At 41.6% G+C, this 21,945-nt stretch overlaps 1 protein-coding gene across 1 annotated transcript in view; it reads left to right on the forward strand.

Annotated features, from left to right (window-relative positions):
• PEX14 (peroxisomal biogenesis factor 14) overlaps positions 1-21,945 on the forward strand; it is a 72,195-nt gene that overhangs the window by 36,141 nt on the left and 14,109 nt on the right. The window contains exon 4 of the mRNA XM_015882386.2: positions 18,873-18,995. Coding sequence (XP_015737872.1) covers positions 18,873-18,995 — 123 coding nt within the window. The remainder of the gene's footprint in view (positions 1-18,872; positions 18,996-21,945) is intronic.

Raw genomic sequence — 21,945 nt, forward strand, 5'->3', positions numbered from 1 at the left:
ACATTTCCTCCTTTTTATCATGAACTTCTTCAGATGAAGGGAAAAACAGCTGTTTCCCTTCAGAGTATCTGAAAGAAAAGAAAGAAAAAAAGATGCTGTTTGTTTTTTGTCCAACTCGCTGATTCTGCTGATGACATGCCACAGAATCAGCGGCGCCTTGGGAATAATTAGACAACATGTGGGGCTTAAACCCTTGTGGAAATGTGTCTGTCATCTAACTGTTGTGCCTCAGATGTCCTGTATTGCTCAGCTACCCATCCACTAACTCCTGTGGCTTGTTAATTTTGTGTATTCCAAATCTGTAACTTCTGGCAAGACAGTCAGGGTGGAAGTGCATAAAGCACATGGAGGGCCTTTATTTGGGGTGCAGGTCTTGTGGGCCAGAGAGAGGAATAACTGCTAGGTTGTAACTTCTTATGTAGCCTTGGATGAAGCATTTTCGCCTTGGTCGCTGGCTCTCTTCATTTGTAAAGTGAGTACAGCTGTGCCTTCCTGGTGTGGAGTTGTGGCAAAAAGCACACAAGGAGCTCAGAAATGAGTTACAGGTGAGTGGAATTGCAGCAAGAAGAAGGAAATGTATCTTTATGGAGTTAAATTGGTTGGGAAAGAGTCCGCTTGGAAGGCTGAGCAGTTTTGAGGAGACATGCTACCAGGTTTACTCTTTTTTATGTGTATATATGTACAGAACTCTTGCTTGTCAAAGTCTTGCTTGGTGGGATGTGTTGGAGGCTGCTGGGATTGTTGTCCTCTTACTGGTAGGCTGACTATTAATCTGTTTCGTTACTTGGGCACATAGGAAAAGAATTTGTGCACAACGTTTTTGTGTGGGTCTTGCACAGTTTTTTGCAGTGCCTCGGGGTCAGCTGTGGTGATTTCTGAAGAGATGAATAAATAATTTAACTGCACACACCCCATCCCAGCGAGAGCTCAAAGATAACTTGACTCCCCTGGAAGAAAGGCCATCAGCCCCAGAAAACCAAGTTGAAAACCAAGTGAATTTTCTTCTTTCTGTAATCTGCACTCTTGGAAGTTGAACTCCATCTTTGCCAAAGAAACCAAAGTGGATCACCTTGACGACCTGAGCGAAGGGGGCACAGTCTGCTGCTGGAGGGCTTTAAAGGAAGTAAATTCTTCAGCACATTTCAATTTAACCCTCTTTTATTACTTTTCTTTTTTATAATTTAAGTCCATTTCATGAGGCAGTTTGCATGTCCTTGAATGGAATCTCGTTACCATGAAAGCTTTTTTAGCATTGATTTCATAACAGTCTTAATTTAATAGCATCGTCATTACTGAGAAGCCCTGAGAGTGAGGCCCTAGCTTTCCAGGTCGCTGACCTTTTAATTACAAACCTTGTTCTGATGGCCAGGTTATCGACTGGGCAGCTCCCAGCTTCTGCCCCCCGTATGAAGATGAAAATAACTGCCTTTCCTCCCCCACTTCCAGAAAAGGGAGGAAAAGAAAAGTAACCTCTTGTGTTTCCAAAATTAATTTTCTCCTTCAGCTTTACTTTGTAATTAATTCTTTAACATGTCTTAGCGAAGCTCAAACAGTTTTTACAGAGATTTTTCTATAATGCAAGCAGATAGAGTCCAGTGGCAATTCATGCAAAAAAAAAATGTAGTTAATAACCTGTGTTGTCAAGATCCCCTATTTGGACTGACTAGCTATGGCCCTCCAAAGCTTATGCTTCCCTAGAAATGGCCAGTTTTAATAAAAGAATGTGTGATTAGGCCCGAGGTGCAAAGTATTAAAGGAATGCTAGGTGACTCGTCCTTCTCTTCTAACATGCTGTCAGGATATGGATTTAAAAGACGGCGAAGAAATGGAATGAAGGCCTGACTTAACTGCACAGCTGATTGTGTGAGTGAGCACTTGTCCTGTTTTGTATGTGCAGGTAGGGTAGCTTGTCCTCTAGCTGTCTGCTGAGCGTTCTGTGCCAGTGCCTGCGTGGACCTCATCACCTGCACGTGCAAAGCTGCAAGTGAGAGCTGGAATTCAGAAAAAAATGGCAAGAATGTACTTAGTAAATGTAAGCATCCAGAACAACCTGCGTTGGTGCAGAATGAGAGCAAAGCTCCTTCATTGGTAGAACCGGGGAGTGTATGCTTTCTGATTACTAAAGGAGTTTGGAACAGGTGTTCAAGTAGCATAGAGGAAGTCTAACAGCTTGTGTTGGATGTACAAAAATGACTGTACAGGTTAGAGGGAAGTCAAAGAGCATTCTGCATTTTCATAATGCTTTTCATTTAAGGATCCTGGAGCACGTTGTACCCATTAACCACTGAAACTTTGTAGCTATTTGCATCAAGTACATTTGATGATGTGCGTAGGGTTATCTACACCTCACTGTGCTTTGTGCTGAAAAGCAGCCACCTCTGGGGTAGAGGACAGCGGCTGCTGAGCATCACTACACTGTTTTTAGGAGAGAAAATGAAGAATTCTTTGTCTAAGTCATCTTGAATTTACCGAGATTCTTCAAAAGCACTATGAGATATATTATTACTAAGAGTGTTTATGCCTCTGTTTATGACTTCGGAAGACAGCTAATATAATTTATATATTATGGCTAGTTAAAGAAAAATGTGTCCTATACCTGATCTTGCTACCAGTGTGCTCTCTATGTGCCACCCATGCAAGCTATGGATCAATACAGCCCTGCATAATTGGTTGTATCCGAAAGGATCTTGTTAGAGACCCAGAGAATGAAGAGTGAAAGAATGATTGCTTCCCATGATAACAAACTCACTACGTTCCTATCTGAATATACGTTATTGGTTGTCACTTCTGTTTCTGGTACTTGAATGTGCCTGTTCGGTGCTGTTAGTGTTCAACGTACAAGGAAGATTTGCACTGCTGGAGTTTCATAATCTGGAAGAACAAATGTGCTCATGATCCAAAACCAAGTGCCACAGTGGTGTATTTTGTATTAGTTGCCTTCTTCCTGAAAAGTGATTGAGAATCTCTATCCATCAGGAGATGTCCTGCCAGTCTTCTGCGTATCTGTCACCTGCTCTTCAGCACCAGCCTATTCATCTTGCTGCCTCTTTCCCTCTGTCAGTTTTACTTGTGTTATCCAAACTCGTCATGAACTCTACAGATTTCCTTGGCTTGTGTGCCGAGAGCTGCATTGAGAATGGTAGCAAAATGGGATCAAGTGATCCACCTGAAGATGTCCTGGAGAATCAGATACACTGATTCTTTGGAGTTGACAGGGTTTTTGGAAGATGTTTGTAATGGATAGAAAGCCATTACTGCTATTCCTCAAGATCTGGAAGGAACATTGTAAGAAGGAAGGTATTTGGTACATAACCATGTGGAGAAATTGGTTTGGATCTCAACTGTGACTTGTCCCAGTCATTAGTGATTCAAAAGAGGGTGGAAAAACACCCACTGCAGGTTTAGGCATAACTATCAGTATGGCAGTGAGTACAAAGGAAGCCAGTCCTTTCTGTTTGCAACCTGGTAGTGTTTAGAATAGCCAGATGATTAAGAAAAATGTGTGCATCTGTGTGTTGATAGAAACTCTACTTGCTTACAAATGAGTTTGTTATTTTAGAAGAACACTGTACTCAGTGTACGTTTCATTGTTTTATAACAATTGTTTTTTCATGGCTCAATAGGATCTAGAAACAAGGTTGAACAATACATTTTGACTCCACTGTAAATTCTCAGTTTTGTAATCTGTTTTAATATTAACATATTAGCATTTAAAATACCAGACTTTTATCTAGTGAAATACTATTGATCCATCATATCAGTCTGTATTGATTAGGCTTGAGCCACTTATATTGTAGCTGATAATAAGAGATTGATATAATGATATAATATGCAACATATTATGATTAAAATATTCCAAAAAAATGTTTATTTGAATGGTAATAAAATAGTTACTTTTCTCTGGAAGAGTTTGGTTTGCTTTGAAGGAACACTTTCTGTATGAAAGAATGCTGTGCTGGACGTTGGTTAGTTAGATCTACTTGGAACTAAGAAATTCTTCGTAGAAATGCTTTTCACCAGCAGGAGAAGACATCATCATTGCTACAAGAGAGCCTCAACAAGCTCATCATCTCACACTGTCTACGTTGGTTCAGTGTGAACATGCTGGCTGTGACCTCTGTTAGTACGCTGATGAGCAGGAGGGGAAGAAGTTTGGTTTGGGCCTGGTTGGAGGGCAAAGAAAAGTCAGGGAAAACTCAAGGCCTCCCAGTCTGCACACTGTATTGCTTTAAATAAGATTGTTTCAAAGGGCTTTGATTGAAGCCCTGCTATTTAATATTGGAAATGTGGAAATATTAGTGCTTTTTCTTTGGTTTCTTATGTGGAGGATTGAGGAGGTACATTACAAGAGGGACTCCTTTGATGTTAATGGTGTTGTGAAGAAGCCATTTGAAGAGAGATGCTCAAATTCCATGTCCTGTAAGTGCACATTTGTGTGCTCTGTAACAAAGGGTAGAAGTCGCATTAATAGTAACATCTCTCTCTTTCACTTCAGGCTCATCCTAGGGTGATCTTGAACCATTTAGATATATACTCCACTGAACAAGAGAGGTGATTCATTCAGATTGCATTAGATAAACAGTGTGCTACATCTTCTGTTTCTCTTGGGCCGTGGAAATTCCCTGTGATTCCAGCATAGAGTCCACAATCACCTTTGATGTGTTTTTGTAGCTTGAAAATTATTGATAAATTGGAACGGACTGTTTTGGTTCATGGAAAATTGCATATGCTCCAAAATACCGGTTGTAGGCTTAATTTTAAAAAATAATTAGAATGTCATGGGTTTAATAGTGTCTCTCCACTTGGCGATCTGACAGTAACTACGTAATGCAGAAGAGCTGTTAAAAATGGCTTTGCAAAATTAACTTCTATTGCTCCATGAGTGTGTTTTGAGTCATATTTGTCTTGTTTACTGTCAAAATAATATTTCCATTCCTGGTAGCATTTCAAAACCAATATGATTACAGCAGAGTGGGTTGAGGTCTATTCTGGAAGATGATGCTAAAGTAGTCAGTTATATTCTGAGTCCTGGAATAGTTAGCCTTGGTAGTGGACAAAAAGGAACCAGTTTCTGTGTCCAGTTTGTAGATCAATACACTCTTTATCATGTTTTCAAGTGAAAATAAATGTAGAATGCCAAAAGAAAATCATCTTTGTAGCTGCAATCTAAAAGCAGACATGGAAGATCTGAGGATAGATGACATCTTTGGCTTTGGGTAAGATGCTTGTTCTCAGCTTGCCCACCTGTGAAATAGAGTTAATTACCACTTTTGCATCAGTGACAGTTAGATATGTTTTAACTATGTTTATAAACGGGTTTCTTATATGCTTGTTTTTTAATCGTTGATGCTGTAGCGTGTGTGATTGTTGAAGCTGCTTGCTGCAGTAGGAATTACACTTTACAGAGAATTTACTTCCATCAGGGTCGTATGGGGGGGAGAATGTCCCCTCTTGAGAAACTTGAGAATGTCAGGATGTCAAGGCTTGGGCACATTGCGTGCAATCCTAATCCAGCCCTGCAGCTTTGACCTTTGCAGCAAGCTTCACCTTGAGACAAATGAAGAAATCTAGTTTTTGTTTGTATAAAAATATTTTTGTTACAGAGGGAATTTGCTCTTCATGGTCATCCAGCCCAGGGTTTCCCCCACAGTCTTCCTGGAGCAAGTAAAGGAATTCAGTTCCTGATCTGCTCTGTGAATGAACCTGGTATTGTAAGTCGGAAGAGACAGCCTTCTCTCTTGGGGCTAAAACAAGGAGTGGAGTGTAATTAGGTTAATCTGTGTTGCTCTTCTGCTGAAATCCATCTCAGACCTAATGATACTTTCATGCCAGGAAAGATAAAAGAAGTTCGTGCATGAGATAATTCTCTAGGATCTCGTAGACAACATTTCTGCTGTGTTTAAATCACTGGGTCTTGGATGCACACAAACATGAAATCCTATTATTTACTTTTCTGCTACACACTGTTCCCTCTTAATTCTAATTTGGAAAGCAATCATTCTTTCCTTAGCTAAAAGGAGAATTTAGTCTTCGGTTCATTCTTCCCTATCCTTTCTGATGAGTCCAGGCGAGACTAAGCTCCCATAGGGGGAGAGCAGAGAATTCATTCTCAATGAAATCTGAGGCTCTCTTAAGTAAAAGCTGTTGACTTTGTCATTCTGTGCAAATGTGCATTGCTTTTAGCAAGACAATAAAGGGTAAATGGGGTGATCTCTGCTCCTGTGGAGAGGTCGGGTGGTTACATTACACAATCTTCTAGAGCATCTTGCAGCAAATACATGGGTTATATTAAAAGTTGCAATCATATCATTTTTTAAAAGTAAATTGCTGACCTTATGCAGTGGAATCAGCTTTATTGAATTTCGCCAAAAATGCGTTTATAATCCCCTCCCTGCCCCCGCATACACATGATATTCATGTCCTTGCTGCCCATGTGGAAATGTCCTCTTTTTATGGTGATAAAATTAAATTTGCCTTTGTCTCTGCCTTGCCTCACCTTTTAAGATTCCATCCTTAAGAGACACCAGTGGATATCTGTACCAGGGAATGAAGATGGGCAATATCCCTGCATGGGTGGCTGGCTGATCGTGAGCCAGCTGCCACGGAGCAAATAAATAAGCTTTTCTCATTTAGAGGACAAATGAAGTTGAGAACAGGTGTAGTATGGGTATTTTTCTAGGAGTGTTGTGGCCTTAGCATAGATAAGGATTTATTTTTACTTGGAATTACTTATGCTTTGCTTCTAGATTGTTTTTCGAACTGCCATGCAATACAAAATCTAAAATCCACACATAGTCATACTGCCTGTGTAATGTATGTTGTGTGTTCCTCACCATAAAGCTGTATATAGTCCATGGCCGCCTGCAGCTCCCCCCCCCCGAAATCACTGGGGAGAAAACAAAACAAGAATTTAACAAATATGTCGTTCATATTTGTATACTGCTGTGCAAATTCAGAGTACTCTCCAAACACTGACTGATGAAGCCGTCCACCTTTTGTGGAATGGCAAGATGATGAGATGCATCTCATGTTCTTCTGTTTACATTTGCTCTTCTTAGTTGGACCTTTACAATTTGCAAACTCCAAACTTGGGTGGGAAGCAAAGTGCCATCACAGTGCTGGATGGGGAAACTGATTCAGAGGTGTTAGGAACAGTTAGGTGTGTGGTAATCCTGACTGCCATGCTGTGTCACGCTCTGTGATGTACTACGGATGCCTATGGCATTGTCAGTACAGTTACTCAGGGCACTGTTGTGTTTATCCTCAGCTGCTTTGGGGGCAGGGGTTGAATTAGTTGGGTTCAACAAAGCTGACCCAAACCACACAAGTAAATGGAGGCAGCCTGGCCTCTGTGGTGCTTGAATGCATCCCTTCCTGCAGCAGCTCCCAGCCTGAATTCCTTTGTGAGCAGTGTTTAAAAAGGTGAGTTGCTCAGAGAAGAACATCAGAAAATCATTGCTCCCACACTTCAAGTGAGCAGGAGAATGCAGCTGTTAAACTCAGAAATATAAAATGCATGTTTAAAAGATGATTCTGTGTGCGTTTAAAAAGGAGAGCGAGAGAGAATTCAAGGGAACCAAAAAATAGCAGCTTCCATTACTGTAATTAAATGGCAGCATTTAACCTATCAGGTCGTTGCGTGTATGTGAGAGACGAGCAGGGAGCTGCATCTGAAATGATCACCGTCTTCCTTGGGGGATAGAGTAGTTAAATAATTTGTTTGTGAGGTGTGAGCTCAGTGTCGGGTACAGTGTGTGTGTGTGTGTGTGTGTGCATCCCAGGAGCTGGGGCTGCCTGCATGTGCACTGCAGGTACCCAAAGGTGGGATTTAGTAGCTCAGCCTGCAAGCTGCTCTTGCCCAGTTGGCAGGAGTCAGGGCCTCCCCACTCCCAAGTATTGCAGCAGAAAAGCAGAGCTCATTCCATAGGAGGCCACCTGAGACAGGTGAGATTAGCACTAAAAGAAAACCAAGGAGGAAATCGGAGTCCTTTTGATGAACTTTAGCTACCGTGCTGGTGCAATGGATGATGAGCTGTTCTGCCTGGTGGGCCTGGCATGGGGCAGCGTGGGGCTCCCTGCTGAAGGCTGCTCTGAGCCCTGCCCCTCACCCAGTTCTATCTCTGAGGTGATTCCTTTGCATAGGGGCTATTTCCTGGCCCTGGAACTCAAACATCTTCCCTCACACACATGAGCTGATGGCAGTTACAAGCTTCTTGCTGCTGGTGCTGCCTCACCTACTGATCTGGCTTGCCTTATGTTGCAGCAACATGCCTATACATGTTTCTTAATCCTTCCTCCACCTTCTCTGTGAGCCACTCCTGTTTTAACTCCTGGGCCGGAACTTGTTGAGGCCCTGGAAGACAGCAGCGTTCAGATGATGCAGTTTGGGATTTCCATTTTGAACATATAACTGGATTTTGAGGGCAGTGCTTGCTCAAAATGAGACCAGAGTACCTTGTATCTTGCTCCTAGTCAAAGCACAGCAAAGATTTGGATCTTGTGTGGTTTTGATATGAGTTAGAATTCCAGAAGTGTCACCAAAGGTGATCAAGCATGCACACAAAAAAAGGCTACACTTCTTACTTGAATAGATTAGTTGCTGCACATGCTTTACCTTGACTCAGATGCATATACTGTATGTACAGATTCTCAGTACCACTGGTTATGTTTTGTACCTGATCATCATCACGTCAGTATCAAACGTTCTGCAAAGGATTTTGTGTAACATCATTCGTGTTTTACATACGTAGAAACTGAGGCAGATGGAGGTTAAGTGACCTATGCAAGGTCAATAGCAAGGCTGGGAATAGAACCCAAATGTGTAGAGGCTTTTTATTATACTAATAAGGAAACTCTGGAGGTGTGTTTGGCATGGTAATCGGAACCCTAGAGAACCAGAAGCAGTTAGGATGTTCTCTGCATGTCCTGAGGGAGCAATGATGAAACTCCTGTTGTACCTTACCTCTCCAGTTCTCCGTGTGTGGTCACCATAGTTTTTCCACCACTCGCCCTCGTTATTTTTAGTATTGTTAGCAGCCGTCGTCCTCTGGGCGTTTTATGCAGACTCCTTTCATTTTCTCCAGAGCTGCTGAGGGCACACAGGGAGAAAAAAAACAGCGACAAACAATCCAAAAGATGAAAAATGATCTTCTGGAACCATTCTGCTGTTTTGTTGACTTGTCCCCTAATGTTTTTTGTCTTCGCTCGTCTTTTATCCTGAAGGTCCCTGCCTGGATGTGTAATCTTGGTTTCTTGAAAGTTCATTTGCTATTGTTTCTTTCTTCTCCACCCAAGGTTAACATCCTGTGTGGTGACATAGATGGTTGTTGTGTCCAAATGGATGCAATGTAACCAACAAAATTGTGCGGGGTGGGTGGAGGAATATTTATACAGTTGTGTTAAAAATTACAAAGCAGGTTTGCCTTTTAAACAGAAGGTATTTCAACGCTTATTGGCAGCGTCAGCCTTTAATTTTACAGGTGGCTAGCTTTGTAGTAGTGTTCAGCAAACAATATTTTAATGGCATGTAAAAAATTTCTCTAAAACAAAAGAAAGAAGAACAAGGGTGATTTATAATCTGTAATGAATACTTGCTGACGTGCCTTTTAAAATAGTGTACGGGTGTCTCTGTCTTTCTTGGGGAAATGTAAACCGGATTTACCTGAAACGTTTGTGCCGTAATAATCAAATATAGAGTACTTAGATGTGTTTTTCTTAATAGAGCTTATCTTCTCCGTGCGGCAATGTTTGACTCCTAGGCGTCTGACATTGATTCTGCTTCATAGGAACTGGGCTGGAGGAACAAAGTCACTTTGTAAGGTCGTGAGAAAGCATGTCAGAAAAAGCACTTAGATTCCTGTGTTCATGGCTGCTTGTTCTGTGTTCCTTTCTTTTTATTTCCATGTATTTTCCCATTCCTGCTTAAAAGATTTTCCAGCTTTCCTAGACATCCAGCTGTTCTCAGTGCTCCCTACAGCAGTGCTTTGAGAGGGCAGGGTAGCACTGCTGTCCTGCTTACTCCATGTTTCCACCCATTCTTCAGAAGCTAGAAGTTCATTAAGCGTGCACTTAATGTGATAGTTCATGTGATCATTTGAGATGAACTGGCTCGTTCTTTTCCTTTTTCAAGTTTTGAAATTAAAACTAGAAGTAAACAACATCAAGGCAAGTTGCTCTTTACTTTGCAGGTAGTCCTTAGTCTGCAGGTAGCCCTTGGATGGGCATTGTCTGATGTGCAGATGCTCCTTCCTACTGTGTAATTCCAAAGTACATACAGAACTGGGGATGGTGCATCAGGATGACTTTCTCATTCTTGTGAATCAGCTCATCCTTTGGATATCCTGACAAATCTGGTTAAAGAATTCCTTAGAATGGCTTGAAATTGCTTTTTTTTTCTACACAGTTCCTTTCTTTTGAAAGTTCTTTTGAGTTGGAGGGGAAAAAAGGAGTCTGGTTCTAGAATTTCACACCAGCCTGTTCCAGTAATAACAAATCAGCAGTGGCTTCTGGTCAGGAGTTGTTCCACATTAGATCCAGTTTGCTCGGTCAGATCCGTCATGGGCCGTATTTGGCTCATACCTCTGGCTGTCCTGCTTCTTTTCTGCTGCGGTTATAACAGATGTGTTGGGCTGCAGCTGGCTGACTGCAGATCCTTCTACTTCAGTGCCAGAATTCTCATGTCATGCTAGTTCAGGTTGCTTCATTTGAGGTGGAAATGCAGTGTAAAATCAGAGTTCTGAAGGCACCTCTTACATTGCACCTGAATTGAGGACAACCATTGTCTTATTCTTTAAAAGATCCTAAAGATATTATCACAGATCAAAGAGTAGCCAAAGGCTGATCATTTTGTTGCTATTGCTCAACAAGCTGTTTAACAAAATATTTTTCCTACACATTAAGTGAAAGTATATGAAGCACAAACGTTCTCTGAGATAACTCTTTTTAAAACCTGTGGTAATGAAGTCCAGCTATTAGATTTTTGAAGTTATATGCAGTGATCCAAACTGCTCTGCTCTTGTAAATGAACCTGTAGAAGAATTCAGTATCTTTTTCACATTCCTAGAACATTTTTGTTATATTTTTCACCGCAATGAAAACAAAATTTCTTAGACCTGCTGTGGACTTTGGTAAGTTGCTTCCTTTATGCATGCCCTCCTTTATTTCATCCCTGCCAGTCTCTCATTCTCATAGACTATTGAGTGTTTGGGGCTTGGCTGCCTGCTGGCACAGTGAGTGCCTCCTGGGGCACTGAGGAGTATCATGATCCTGGTAGTGAAGATCAGAAGTGTCACCATGAGACTTGTTTCTCTGTAGGAATAACAGCAAGTATTTGCAGGTCACAGGTTGGGGTATGCTTGGAAACTTGTGCATTTGGTGTATCTGATGTTTGTTTTCTCTGAATGCATAGCTTTATTTCTAGGGAGGTTGTCAGCAGTGGTAGCAAGTTATGGCAGCTCTACGGTTACTGAAGTAGCATCTCTTTCATTATCTGGATATTCAGCCCTCTGCAGACTTCTTCTAAACTCATGATCGAGCCTTAGTTATGTTCCATTCCTGATAAATTACCTGGGAACTGGCATCTTGGCATAGAGTCTTCAAAGCCTTCAAACCCCAGGAATATATTCATTTGAAATAATTTAAAGTACGCAGGAGTTTTTGTTGCCCAGGAAGCATTCTCACATCAGGTGCTGGCTGAATGGGATGTCCTGCATTCCTGTCTTACAGCATTGGCTTCCAGCGCAGCCACGTGTTGCCTCTTCATCACGGTGTGTCACAGGCAGGTGCTGATATATTCCACCAACATCCAATTGAAAGAGATTTTCTATCAGATACTGTTTTTCTTCTTGTGTGTGACAGCAGCAAGGGAAGTCTGCAGGAAAGCGACCTGAGGATGATGATTTTATTTTACTGATCGTGGTATTCTTAGAATGCCTGTGTAACACAGATGATGATTGAGGAAGAGCTCCCCAAAACTGAGGTCTCACTGTTTCCTTGCATAGCCTGGTTGCACAGCAAGGTAGCCAGGCTTTGTAACGAAGCTTCTGGTGCTGCACTTCAGCTTTCTGAGGCATGTCCTGTTTGATTTAGAGTCGTGTTGCTGGCTGCCCTTTTTGTAGTTTGAACTTTGTGTGAAGCAAAAACTGTGCCTGCTGAATTATGCGGGCTGCTAGCTGGAGATTTGCTGTAGATTAATTCAAAAATGAGGCGTCCAAATCCTGTTAAGGCTGTGATAATACTGCATCTATTAGGACTTCTGCATCTCAGAGTCCTGGGTGTTGTTCCTCCTGCTCTCCTGCTCTTTACTTGAGGTATCCCTTCCTTTTTGTTTTCCTGGGTGGAGCAGAGATAGCATACTTCATATGAGCAAGGAGCTTTCTTTGCTTAGAAGAGGAAGTCCTGACCTTACTGCAAGTGGAGCAGTCTCTTCCCTGCCTTGAAACCAGCAGGGAAATACATTTTGCACTGGTGTATAATGCTACAATTTGTGCTGTGATATACTTTGTGATAGCACAGTGTCCTTTTGCCTTTGTGTTTGATTATTTTTCCTCTTAATGAATTTCAGTGGGTGCGTTGTCAGTGAACAGGGGTATTTACCCCAAATGCCCATAGGACAGTGAGGCATTCTGCTGTCTGCTGCCTTGGAGGAGACCTGGACATTCTTTTCATCCTCCTATTAATCTCTGTGCAAATTGTGGTCTTTTTTTCCTACACCTTTCCTCCTCCATTGGAAATAGTATTAACTAGGGAGATATCTTTAAATAGGAAACGACTGGAAGGAAGCACGTTTCTCTTGTCTGAGTGCACGTAGATGTTACACGCAAACATGGATGAGTGATCAGACGCAACTTTTTCATGATGTATTTTGAACTTCCCTTATACAGAAAAAAAAGAGAAGAAGTTGTAGGACTTGTTTGAGTTTTTTCCATTCCAAAACACGCCACACAAGTAGGTTGCCCTTTCTTATTCAGAGTGAAAATACTTTGATCCAGTTTTCTGAAGACAATACTCATTTCATGAGAATATTTAATCAGTAGAAAATAGGGAGGATTTAGTTTGTTTGTTTAGTATTTAACCAAGTGAATAAGGCAGATTAGGGGAGGGGGGGGGACTGGACCCATAAACAAGGTGATATATAATATTTTTTTTCGTTCTCCTTTTAAATAAATACCGATCAGCTTTATGTTCGGAGACAATAGGAGCCGTTGGCTTAAATTTGCAGTTTACTGTATTTATGGCTGTAATATCAAGGTGCTGCCGTCGTAATTTCATGCCCCAATGAGAAGAGCAAGGTCGAAGCAAATGCTTCCATCGGCATCTGCTAACACACTAACTCATAAACAAGGCCCGGCTGGATCAGGTGGCATGGAATAATACAGGCTAATGAAATACAGCACAGCTTTCCATTACTGTTAGTTTTTACAGTGTCGTCATTACGTGTAATTTATGTTTAAAAAATTCAATTTTATACAAGGCTCTGGGAAATAGGGGTCTGCAGGTCACCCGACGACTTTTAACTGCTCTGAGAGTCCTTATTGCACTCCACTGTTCCAACAAAATGTTAATAATAAATAAAAAAATTCCTCTTTTTCTTTTTCTCTGGTTTGCATATCTTGCTCTGTCCTTTTAATTACAAGTGGCCTAAGGAGAGTTTGGGGCTCTGGCTGGTGTCGGGAGTTATCCTCTTTACTGATGCTCCCGGAGGGGGGTTACTATCTGCTTGCTTTTCTTTCCTCTATCAATCACCTGGGGTCCTGTAAATGGAGTAAACACAGCTGAGGAGAGGGAGATACTTAACAACCTCTCTCCCAAACCCTCACCCTCTGACATTGCCCTCCTCTCCTCCATTACACTTCATTTTATTATAGACTCCAAAAAGCCTGGTCAGGAAGAGAAACTGCTGCCAGGTTTCTTTATTTATTTATATTTGTAATGCCAACGTACTTTTTGGTTTTAACCTCTTCCTCCCTGCTCGGCTGGCTGTAATTCTTAGCACTGCACTGTCAGGCAGGTTTTCCTTCCTTACGGTAGCGCTGTGTTACTGAGCTCTGAGCACCTTTATCAGTTCTAAATAGAAGTATATCATGTTTCTTAAAGATTAGAACTGCATAATTAGCAGTCTCCGGGATGAATTAAGCTGTAAGAATTCAAAGCCCTTTCAGTAACTTCTGAAATGGTTTTTATTTTTTGCATTTTTTTTTACCAAACAATCGACACCACTGATTTTCACTTTGATGTTTGGGTTCCTATCCACAGTATTTCAGTTGGAAGAGCAGCAGTAGGATGTTTACATTCAAATAAAGGGTCTCAATGTAAACGCAGGATGAGAAAAAGAAATCAGTGATGTTTCTGAGACCTTAGGTTATGTTGCAGTGTTAGGTTGGGTTTGGCTTCATGAGAACCCCATGAGCGATGGTGGAAGAAAGCAGATAGGGTCAAAAGAATGTGCCTTCTGACTTGAAGAAATGTGTTGAACTGAGCACAGAATGGACCCCATCACAAAGAGAGCACACAGCTCTGCATGTAGCCGACTGAACAGGTGGAATCATTAGTCTGGATCAGATCCCAGAAGGTTTTTATGATGATTCTTTTAAAATGTGTCCATGTTCTTTCTGAGCAGGGTTGACACGGTGGCTTCCAGGAACAGAAGCGTAATGCTTTTTTCGAGATGTCTGCAGTAGTTCTTCCTTTCAGTCACGTGCTCCTGTGCACAAGCTTGGTGTGGTTGTGTAGTTTACTGTCACTAAACAAGTTGTCCAGATCTATTTTGCTTTCTTCTGACTAGAAAGTGTGTGCACATGTGAGGCAAACAACAGGAAACCCACTTTGCTTGTCTTTGCAGAAGGGGAGGTGTGATGATGGCTCTGGGGCCGTCTGCCAGAGAGGTAATAAAGCTGGAAAAACACAAAAGGAGTGTTTAATTCTTTCCACCAATGAATGCTGCCTTTAGCTTGGGAAGATCTTGCATGAGTTACTGGATTGAGCAAAGCAAGGAAGAATAGGAGAAAAGAGATACAGGCTCAGTGGATGGGGAAGGAAGAAAAGGGGCTGTCACTGATGTGTCAGAGAAGATGAAAAACCTTAACAGTTCATCTAGTTAAGCTCATGCGAGGGTTTTGCATTGCAGTTAAATGCTGCTGTGTTTCGTCCAGAGAATGGAGAAGGATGGATTTATATTTATTGGGCTCACATCTCCTGAGTTTTACTTTCTGACTGTGCCAGAGGTCTGGTTCTGCCCTTGGAGCACCTCTCATAGCTGTATGTTTCACTTCCTCATCTGCAGAGTGCGCCTAACAGTGCTCCTGTACTTGAGAGTGATTATAAGAGGAAAAATATTTTAATGTACACAAGGTCCTTAAATTAACTAGCAGTGGATATTATAAAAGGACATAAGTTCTTGGGCTGCGGGGCTTTTTGTGCAGTACCAAAGGTGGATGTTTTGACAACCCATTTTATTCTCTGGTTCTGTGTTTGACTACAATTTACAGAGGCTGAGTGATCCCTGAATACGGAGAGGCAGCAGTGGCAATCACAAAGGAGGGTCAGCGAGGACCTTGGAATGCAAAACAGTCATGGGCACTGGATAATTCAAATCAACACTCCGAAGCCTGGAAAGGAAATTTTAAGGCTTTGTGAAAATTATGACTAATTCTTTGCTAAGGCTGTGGTGCAGAAGAGGAATGAGATGGATGGTTGGGGGAAGGGAACAGGTTTGCATTCTGTAGGGCTGTGAAGACAGCTTCCTTGCATCCTTCTCCTCAGCTCAGTCCTTGCTCAGTACCCTCTGCGGTTAGATTATTCCTTGCAGATAGCAATCAACTGGAAGGAAGTGTGTGTCTAATTTGCATGAGATTATTTAAAACAAAAAAAAAGGTCTGCATTAGTCAGGGTGATGGTAAACAACGCAAAGAGATGCCTTTTATAATATAGCTGTGGCTCAGCTTTCAAAGCCAAATATAATTCACTTACAATTGGCAGTTTCCTTTATTGTTCCTTTTAACCTTTTGCATTCTGCATGGTCTTGATCTTGCTGAAACTTTAGGACGACTGAAATGTTTGTTTTCCAGAGTGTTGAGAAAATGGATGTAGAGTAATTCTTCTGTTAAAGTGAGGTTATTTTCTTGACGTACCGATTAGAGAGTGGGTTATATTAAACACAGAGCTCTGGTTTTTGTGGCACAGCTTTTGCATCCAGGGGAAGTGGTGTTATTTTGGAGTTAGCAGCTTCTTGCTCGATTCAGACATTGTGTGGATCAGGGTTATTTAATCCAGTGATAGAAGAACTATGATAAAACTCAGCTGGGTGAGATATTGTAGAGGGTGACATTTTGAGCTGATTTAGAAACTCACACTTTTCTATGCAATTAATACATGGAGGTTGAATAATTTGGAGCCCAGAAAACTCACTCGCACTGCATGCACGCAGTGGGTGTAGGTGGTGAATGTGGAAAAAGATCAATCCAAAGGGATTTCTGATGAGTTACTTCTAAATGCCCAAGGACAGCCTTAGAACATCCCTTACATTTTTGTTAGTGTGTATGAGAAGTGGCAGCCTTGAAGGCAAGTATATTTCTGAATGCACAGCAGCCTGGGTGCAGCGCAGATTCACTCCATATGTATGCTTAAGAATCAGCTCTGAGAGATTTTTCCCTTGATTCTTGGAGGCCTCAATGGCAGCACCTTGGAAACATCTTGTTCAGATGAATAAAAAGGAGGTGTTCCAAGGTGACAGCACTCCTGGTCTTCTCCGGTAATGAGAAAGGGAAGTAGCTGTGATGTTCTTTTATATGATATCTCTAGTACCCTTCATAGGGCAGAACAGTCCAGGGAGGTAATGACAATTCTAATTTGCACTACGCTGTGCTCAAAAGGTTCCCTTCATTCTGTTATTCGCATTGGCTTTTTCTTCACCACCTGGCAGGGTTTTAATGGGAGCAGGGATACTTGAGTGTCACTAGCTGACAAACCCACTGTAATACTAGGAGGGCATTTTACCTGCAAAAGACTTTAGGACTTTTCTAAAACAAGATGAGAATCAAAGGGGCAGCATGGTTGGGAAGCAGTGAGTGTTGTTTCCTGTTCATTTGTAAAATGAGGAAAGGATCCTCTGTAACTCCCAAATGCTCCTGAGTGTTAAATATTTGTTATCCTTGCATGGTAGAACAAAATGCCCCCACTCTAGTAGCTAGGAGCTACATTTGCAGCCAGCAGCTTATATTATCTTGTATCTGTCTCCATCTTGATGAGATTCCATAGCTGCTAGTGATCTGCAGCACTAGCATCTGTTTATGCTTTCTCCTATATTGAATAATTAGGAGCTGGTTAAAACAGTTTCTTTCTTATTAGGACTTATCTTTTTAACATGGATTAGACACTGCTTTTGTGACCAGAACAGTAGGCTGAGCTGATGTGTCCATGTGCCTTTTATTACTCTTACTGCGAGTCTTGTTCCCTTCTGCTGTGTGTGGTTTTGGTTCCCTACTATTTGAGGCACGCATCAAGTAAAAATAAAAGGGGGGGGGGGGGGGTTGTTCAGACTGCAGGACCAGGGATTAGGAGCTTCGGGTTCCTGGTGCTGTTTCTGATGCAGGCAGTACTCTGTGGTGTAAACCACCCAACTTCTTTTTTCTGGACCTCAAATAGGGATGATGAAGAATTCACCCATTTTCTCCCATTGCTGTCATATTCTCACTTAATCCCTGCAGCACCCATGTGAGAATCAAGTGGGCTGCCCCTTCTTTTCTAAATCTCTTCCCTTGAATCTGGAGCTGCACTTCCAGCCTCTGGATGTTTTTTCATGCATGCTGCATGTGCAGTAGAAAGCCTCGAGTCACTTCAGATGTTTCTTATATCAGGACTGCTGGCATTCTGTCTGCTTCTGTGCGGGGAAATAACATACAAATAACGCCCAGCTGTCCTGGCCCACATCATGGTTGCCATCTGAGCACTGAAATCTTTTTCTAGAGGATGTTTTCTCATGTTAGGAAAAATAATGCAGCTGTGCTTCTTTCTTCACAGATGCTGGTCATCGTGAGTCCTGTAGCTGCTTTTCTTTTCCCCCTTGTTGGCCAAATCCTTTCCACATGTTGTGGCCAATTACGGATGGTCATCCTGGCATTTCCTGATGGCAGGAGTAACTGCACCAACGTGTTCCATGTGTGCAGAGTGACTGCAGCTCTGCGTGAAATAAAACCCAGGCTGCCCTAGGGCAGTCTAACCAGGCAGCAGTAGGCTGGGGCGATGCTGAGCTGAAAGTTTGGGCTTGGCCTTGTTTTGATCTGTTTTTGTTATAGTTTTATTTCCTCCTTGCATTCTGTGTCCCATTCATACTAATCACAGTCAGTCCTGATTTTTTCTTTTTATTTCTGCATTTGTCATAAAATAAAGCAAATTATTCCCGTCTTCGGAAACGATCTAGACTAATTAGTCGTCTAACCCAATAATTAGTTTTTTGTTTCCCTGTCTGTTTTCATGCATTATTGTTAGTTTTTTCCCCTCTTTTTTTTTTTTACACCATTACAGATTAAAATGAGCCACATTTGCAGTTGATGGTATCTTTTTTTCGGAGGAAGAATGGAGAATTGCAATAGAAAGCTACTTCAAAAGCAGCAATAAACTCAAGGATAAATTAAGGAAATTGAATGAGCCACATTTGGAAGCAGCGTTGAGGCTAATATTCTGTCGCTTAAGGTTAAATTGCAGCAGAGAGAGAGGGAGAGATTCCAGCGAATCCAAAATTGGGGAGGCAGCACTGCTCAAGTTGGTGACAAAATTCTTTGCAGCTTGAAAGGGTTCTGCCTTGCTTTGGAATTTAATTATGTGTGCATCAAGTGGGCAAAGGTGCTAAAGTGATCTCATTTCCTCTGCTCCCCCAGGCCTGACAGATGAAGAAATTGACCTGGCTTTTCAGCAGTCGGGCACTAGCGTGGAAGAACCACAGTCCCCAGGTCCTTCTTCGCAGCTGATCCCAGCTCAGCCTGCTCACCCTGTGGTATACAGTAAGTAACCCCTTGAAAAGCATTTCTGGGCCAGGTCCTCAATTTCAGTTCAAATAACACTGTAGTTTTTGTCAGAATCAAATACTGAATGTTACTTTGAGTGCTCTCCGTAGCTATTGATGTCTGTGGCGAGATGGAGCCACAGGACCATATTAAGATAAATGTGATACAAATGATCATGGTCTACAAAAGTAAAATCCAACACAAACCAGCCTATGACACCTCTTGTCATGAAGGGTTATAGTCAATAGAAAATAGGTTCTGACTTGCTCTACAGACTTGAAAAAGCCTTAGACTTTAGAAGATTTCCCTTCTAAACCTCAGGGTCATACTTCCCTTCATCAGTAGGGATTCCTAACATACAGATCACTAGTATACAATAGAGCTGATAGATTCTTGGACATTTGGTGCATCATTACTTCGCTTATGCTTGAGAACTTATTTTCTTAATCAGCCAAGCAACTGAACAGTTAATGCCTTAATAGTTACTTGAAAGAAGTTTATTTCCAGCAGGAATAGTAGACCAGGTCTTCAGGACTTAGTCTGTGGCTTCCCATGTGTGAGTTTAAGGTCTGGCACATTGGACTGCCAGTGTGACTGAGTTTTAACAGCGCTCTGAAATTACAAATAATAATGAGCATTTAGGAGTGATGCTTATTTTTATCAAGATTTCTATCTTCAGTCTTAATGTAAGAGGTGACAGCAGAAATGCTGCACAGGCAGAGTGAATAGGATTGTATGATGTTGTGTACAAAATGTACTCTCGGAGAATTTTTAAAGTCCCAACATAATCTCTGTAGGCTTAAAATTTACATATACATTTGCATTTTAAAATAAACCTCGCAAAAAAGTATCTAAGCTCCAAACAATAAAAACCAAAGTACACACCATTAAAAATCCATCAAAAGAAGCTGCTCAGCTCACATGTGTGGCTGGCAGTTTGCAAAGCACTTTGCTTACCTGCTGAGTATTAGGAATTGGATTCTGATGTTGTTCCTAAGCAGTTCTAGCTCAGATACTGACCAGTGTAACAACCTGCGTAGGGCTGTGTTTATTAGTTAATGATGTAGTTTTGCTATTGTTAGAGATAATACTGGACTCGTTCTCTGAGTTTTGAAATACTTTGGTTTGCCACAATCTGGGAAGAAAAACATTTGTGATGGAGTTCGGTTCAGAGCTGGAATATTTCTTACAGTGGTACTGGGGTGTGCTGGTCAGCTCCAGGACTGCATTCTGCCTGCTGAGCTCCTAATACTTGGAGTTCATAGAAAATGCCAGAAAAGCAAAATCTGAAGAAACAGCAAAATTGCTGAAGAATCAACGTCAGATCCCCTGTTAGTGCCCATCACTTGGTTGTTCAGCTGTCTCCCATCAGAGCTGAACAGTGCAAGAGTTGATCTTCTCTTACTTCCATCAATACAAGGACAGTGGGGAAGAAATGTACAGTTCAAACTGAAAAGCACTGTTGTTGTTGTTCACCCTTACAGCTTTATCAGCTGCTTTTTCCCCTCTTATATTTTGGTTTTCCTTAGAGTACCAGCTCCCTATTTCTTGTTAGTAGGTTAAGAATCATAACCAATATTTAAAAATCAAACAGTTCCCAGGAGCTGCTCCAAAGAGAGCTCGGAAAATATTATTCTGTAATGCTTAGAAACTGAAGGTGAATAAAAATACCACCAAAGCCGAGCTTTTTTTAGGAGTTTTGATTGTAAACGTATGCCCTGGCTTCGTGATTTGATTAGTGCTTTTTAAGTAATCTGAACCAAAAGCTTCTGCCTGTGGGCCAGGCTTGTTTAGCAGCCCACAACATCTGGGAAGCAGTGGCAGTAGGTTGATTGGATACTGTTCCTCCCCTCTCCAGCCATTCTTTGTAGACCTTCTGTTTAACCTTTAAATGGATGTATAAAAAGAAGAAATAGCTGAATATGTAGGTTGTTCCAAAACTAATGCCTCCTTTTGATTTCCTTGCACACCTAGAAGGGGCACAATGATATTATTTGATAGAGCAGATTCTCAGCTACAAAGCAGTATTTTTCAGCATGGACACAACCATTAGCTGTGTTATTTACCAGCAATGAACAGGAACCTGCACCAGCAGAATTGACCACTGTCAGTGTCAGCACTGCTGAAAGGCATCACCCACTGCCTCACTGTGCTCACCTCCATTTGGTCTACATAAACATTCAGCGAGTGTCAATGAATGCCACTAGCTAAAGGACTAATGAAATAGGTAAACTGCTAAATCCAAAGGTTGATTTGTGGGTGGGAACATCTTAATACTGGAAGTGGTGACAAGATTATTGGTTACATGTGCTTTTTCTATAGAAGACACATGAGTTTCTTGTGAAGCAGAAGCTGATGTGCTGGAGATTTGGTCTCAGAGACTGGGAAACACTTTGTGTTTGATTTTTTCAATTTTTCTGAGTAATTTTGATACCTTTAGACCAAGTCATGACACTAGAGAGAGAAAACTACACATACAGAGCAAAAAGAAGAAGAGATCATTGAGGTATGGTGCTGCAAAGCAGTGACTAATGACTTGAGAAACCTAATTTCTCTTTGTTCCCCTACCACCAAGGTGTTTGTGTTTAAGGCCTGTTAGAACTGTGGGTTACAGGTGCAGAAGTGTGGCTTCAGAACCATCTCAGGAGCTCATGCCAAGCAAACAGCAGGGCTGGTGATCTTGCCAGCAGTTCCCATGTAAGATGTCCACTCTTGTGAGTCAGAGCAGTAAATCCTGTGAATGCTTTTTTTATTTTATTTGCTTGATCTTCTCCTGCTGTAGTCAACTCAGGCTGTTCTTGTTTCTGAAGTTGCAGGAAATAATGTATACCACATAAATACTTCCTTTTGCTCGAATTCTACTGCTGGTGCACATATTACTCAGCATTCAGGTCTTTCATTGGAAATAACTCACGTCACTGCTTTCTTTTCCTTTAAGAGTTCAAGA

Source organism: Coturnix japonica, chromosome 21 (assembly GCF_001577835.2).
Source record: "Coturnix japonica isolate 7356 chromosome 21, Coturnix japonica 2.1, whole genome shotgun sequence".
NCBI classification, from domain to species: domain Eukaryota; kingdom Metazoa; phylum Chordata; class Aves; order Galliformes; family Phasianidae; genus Coturnix; species Coturnix japonica.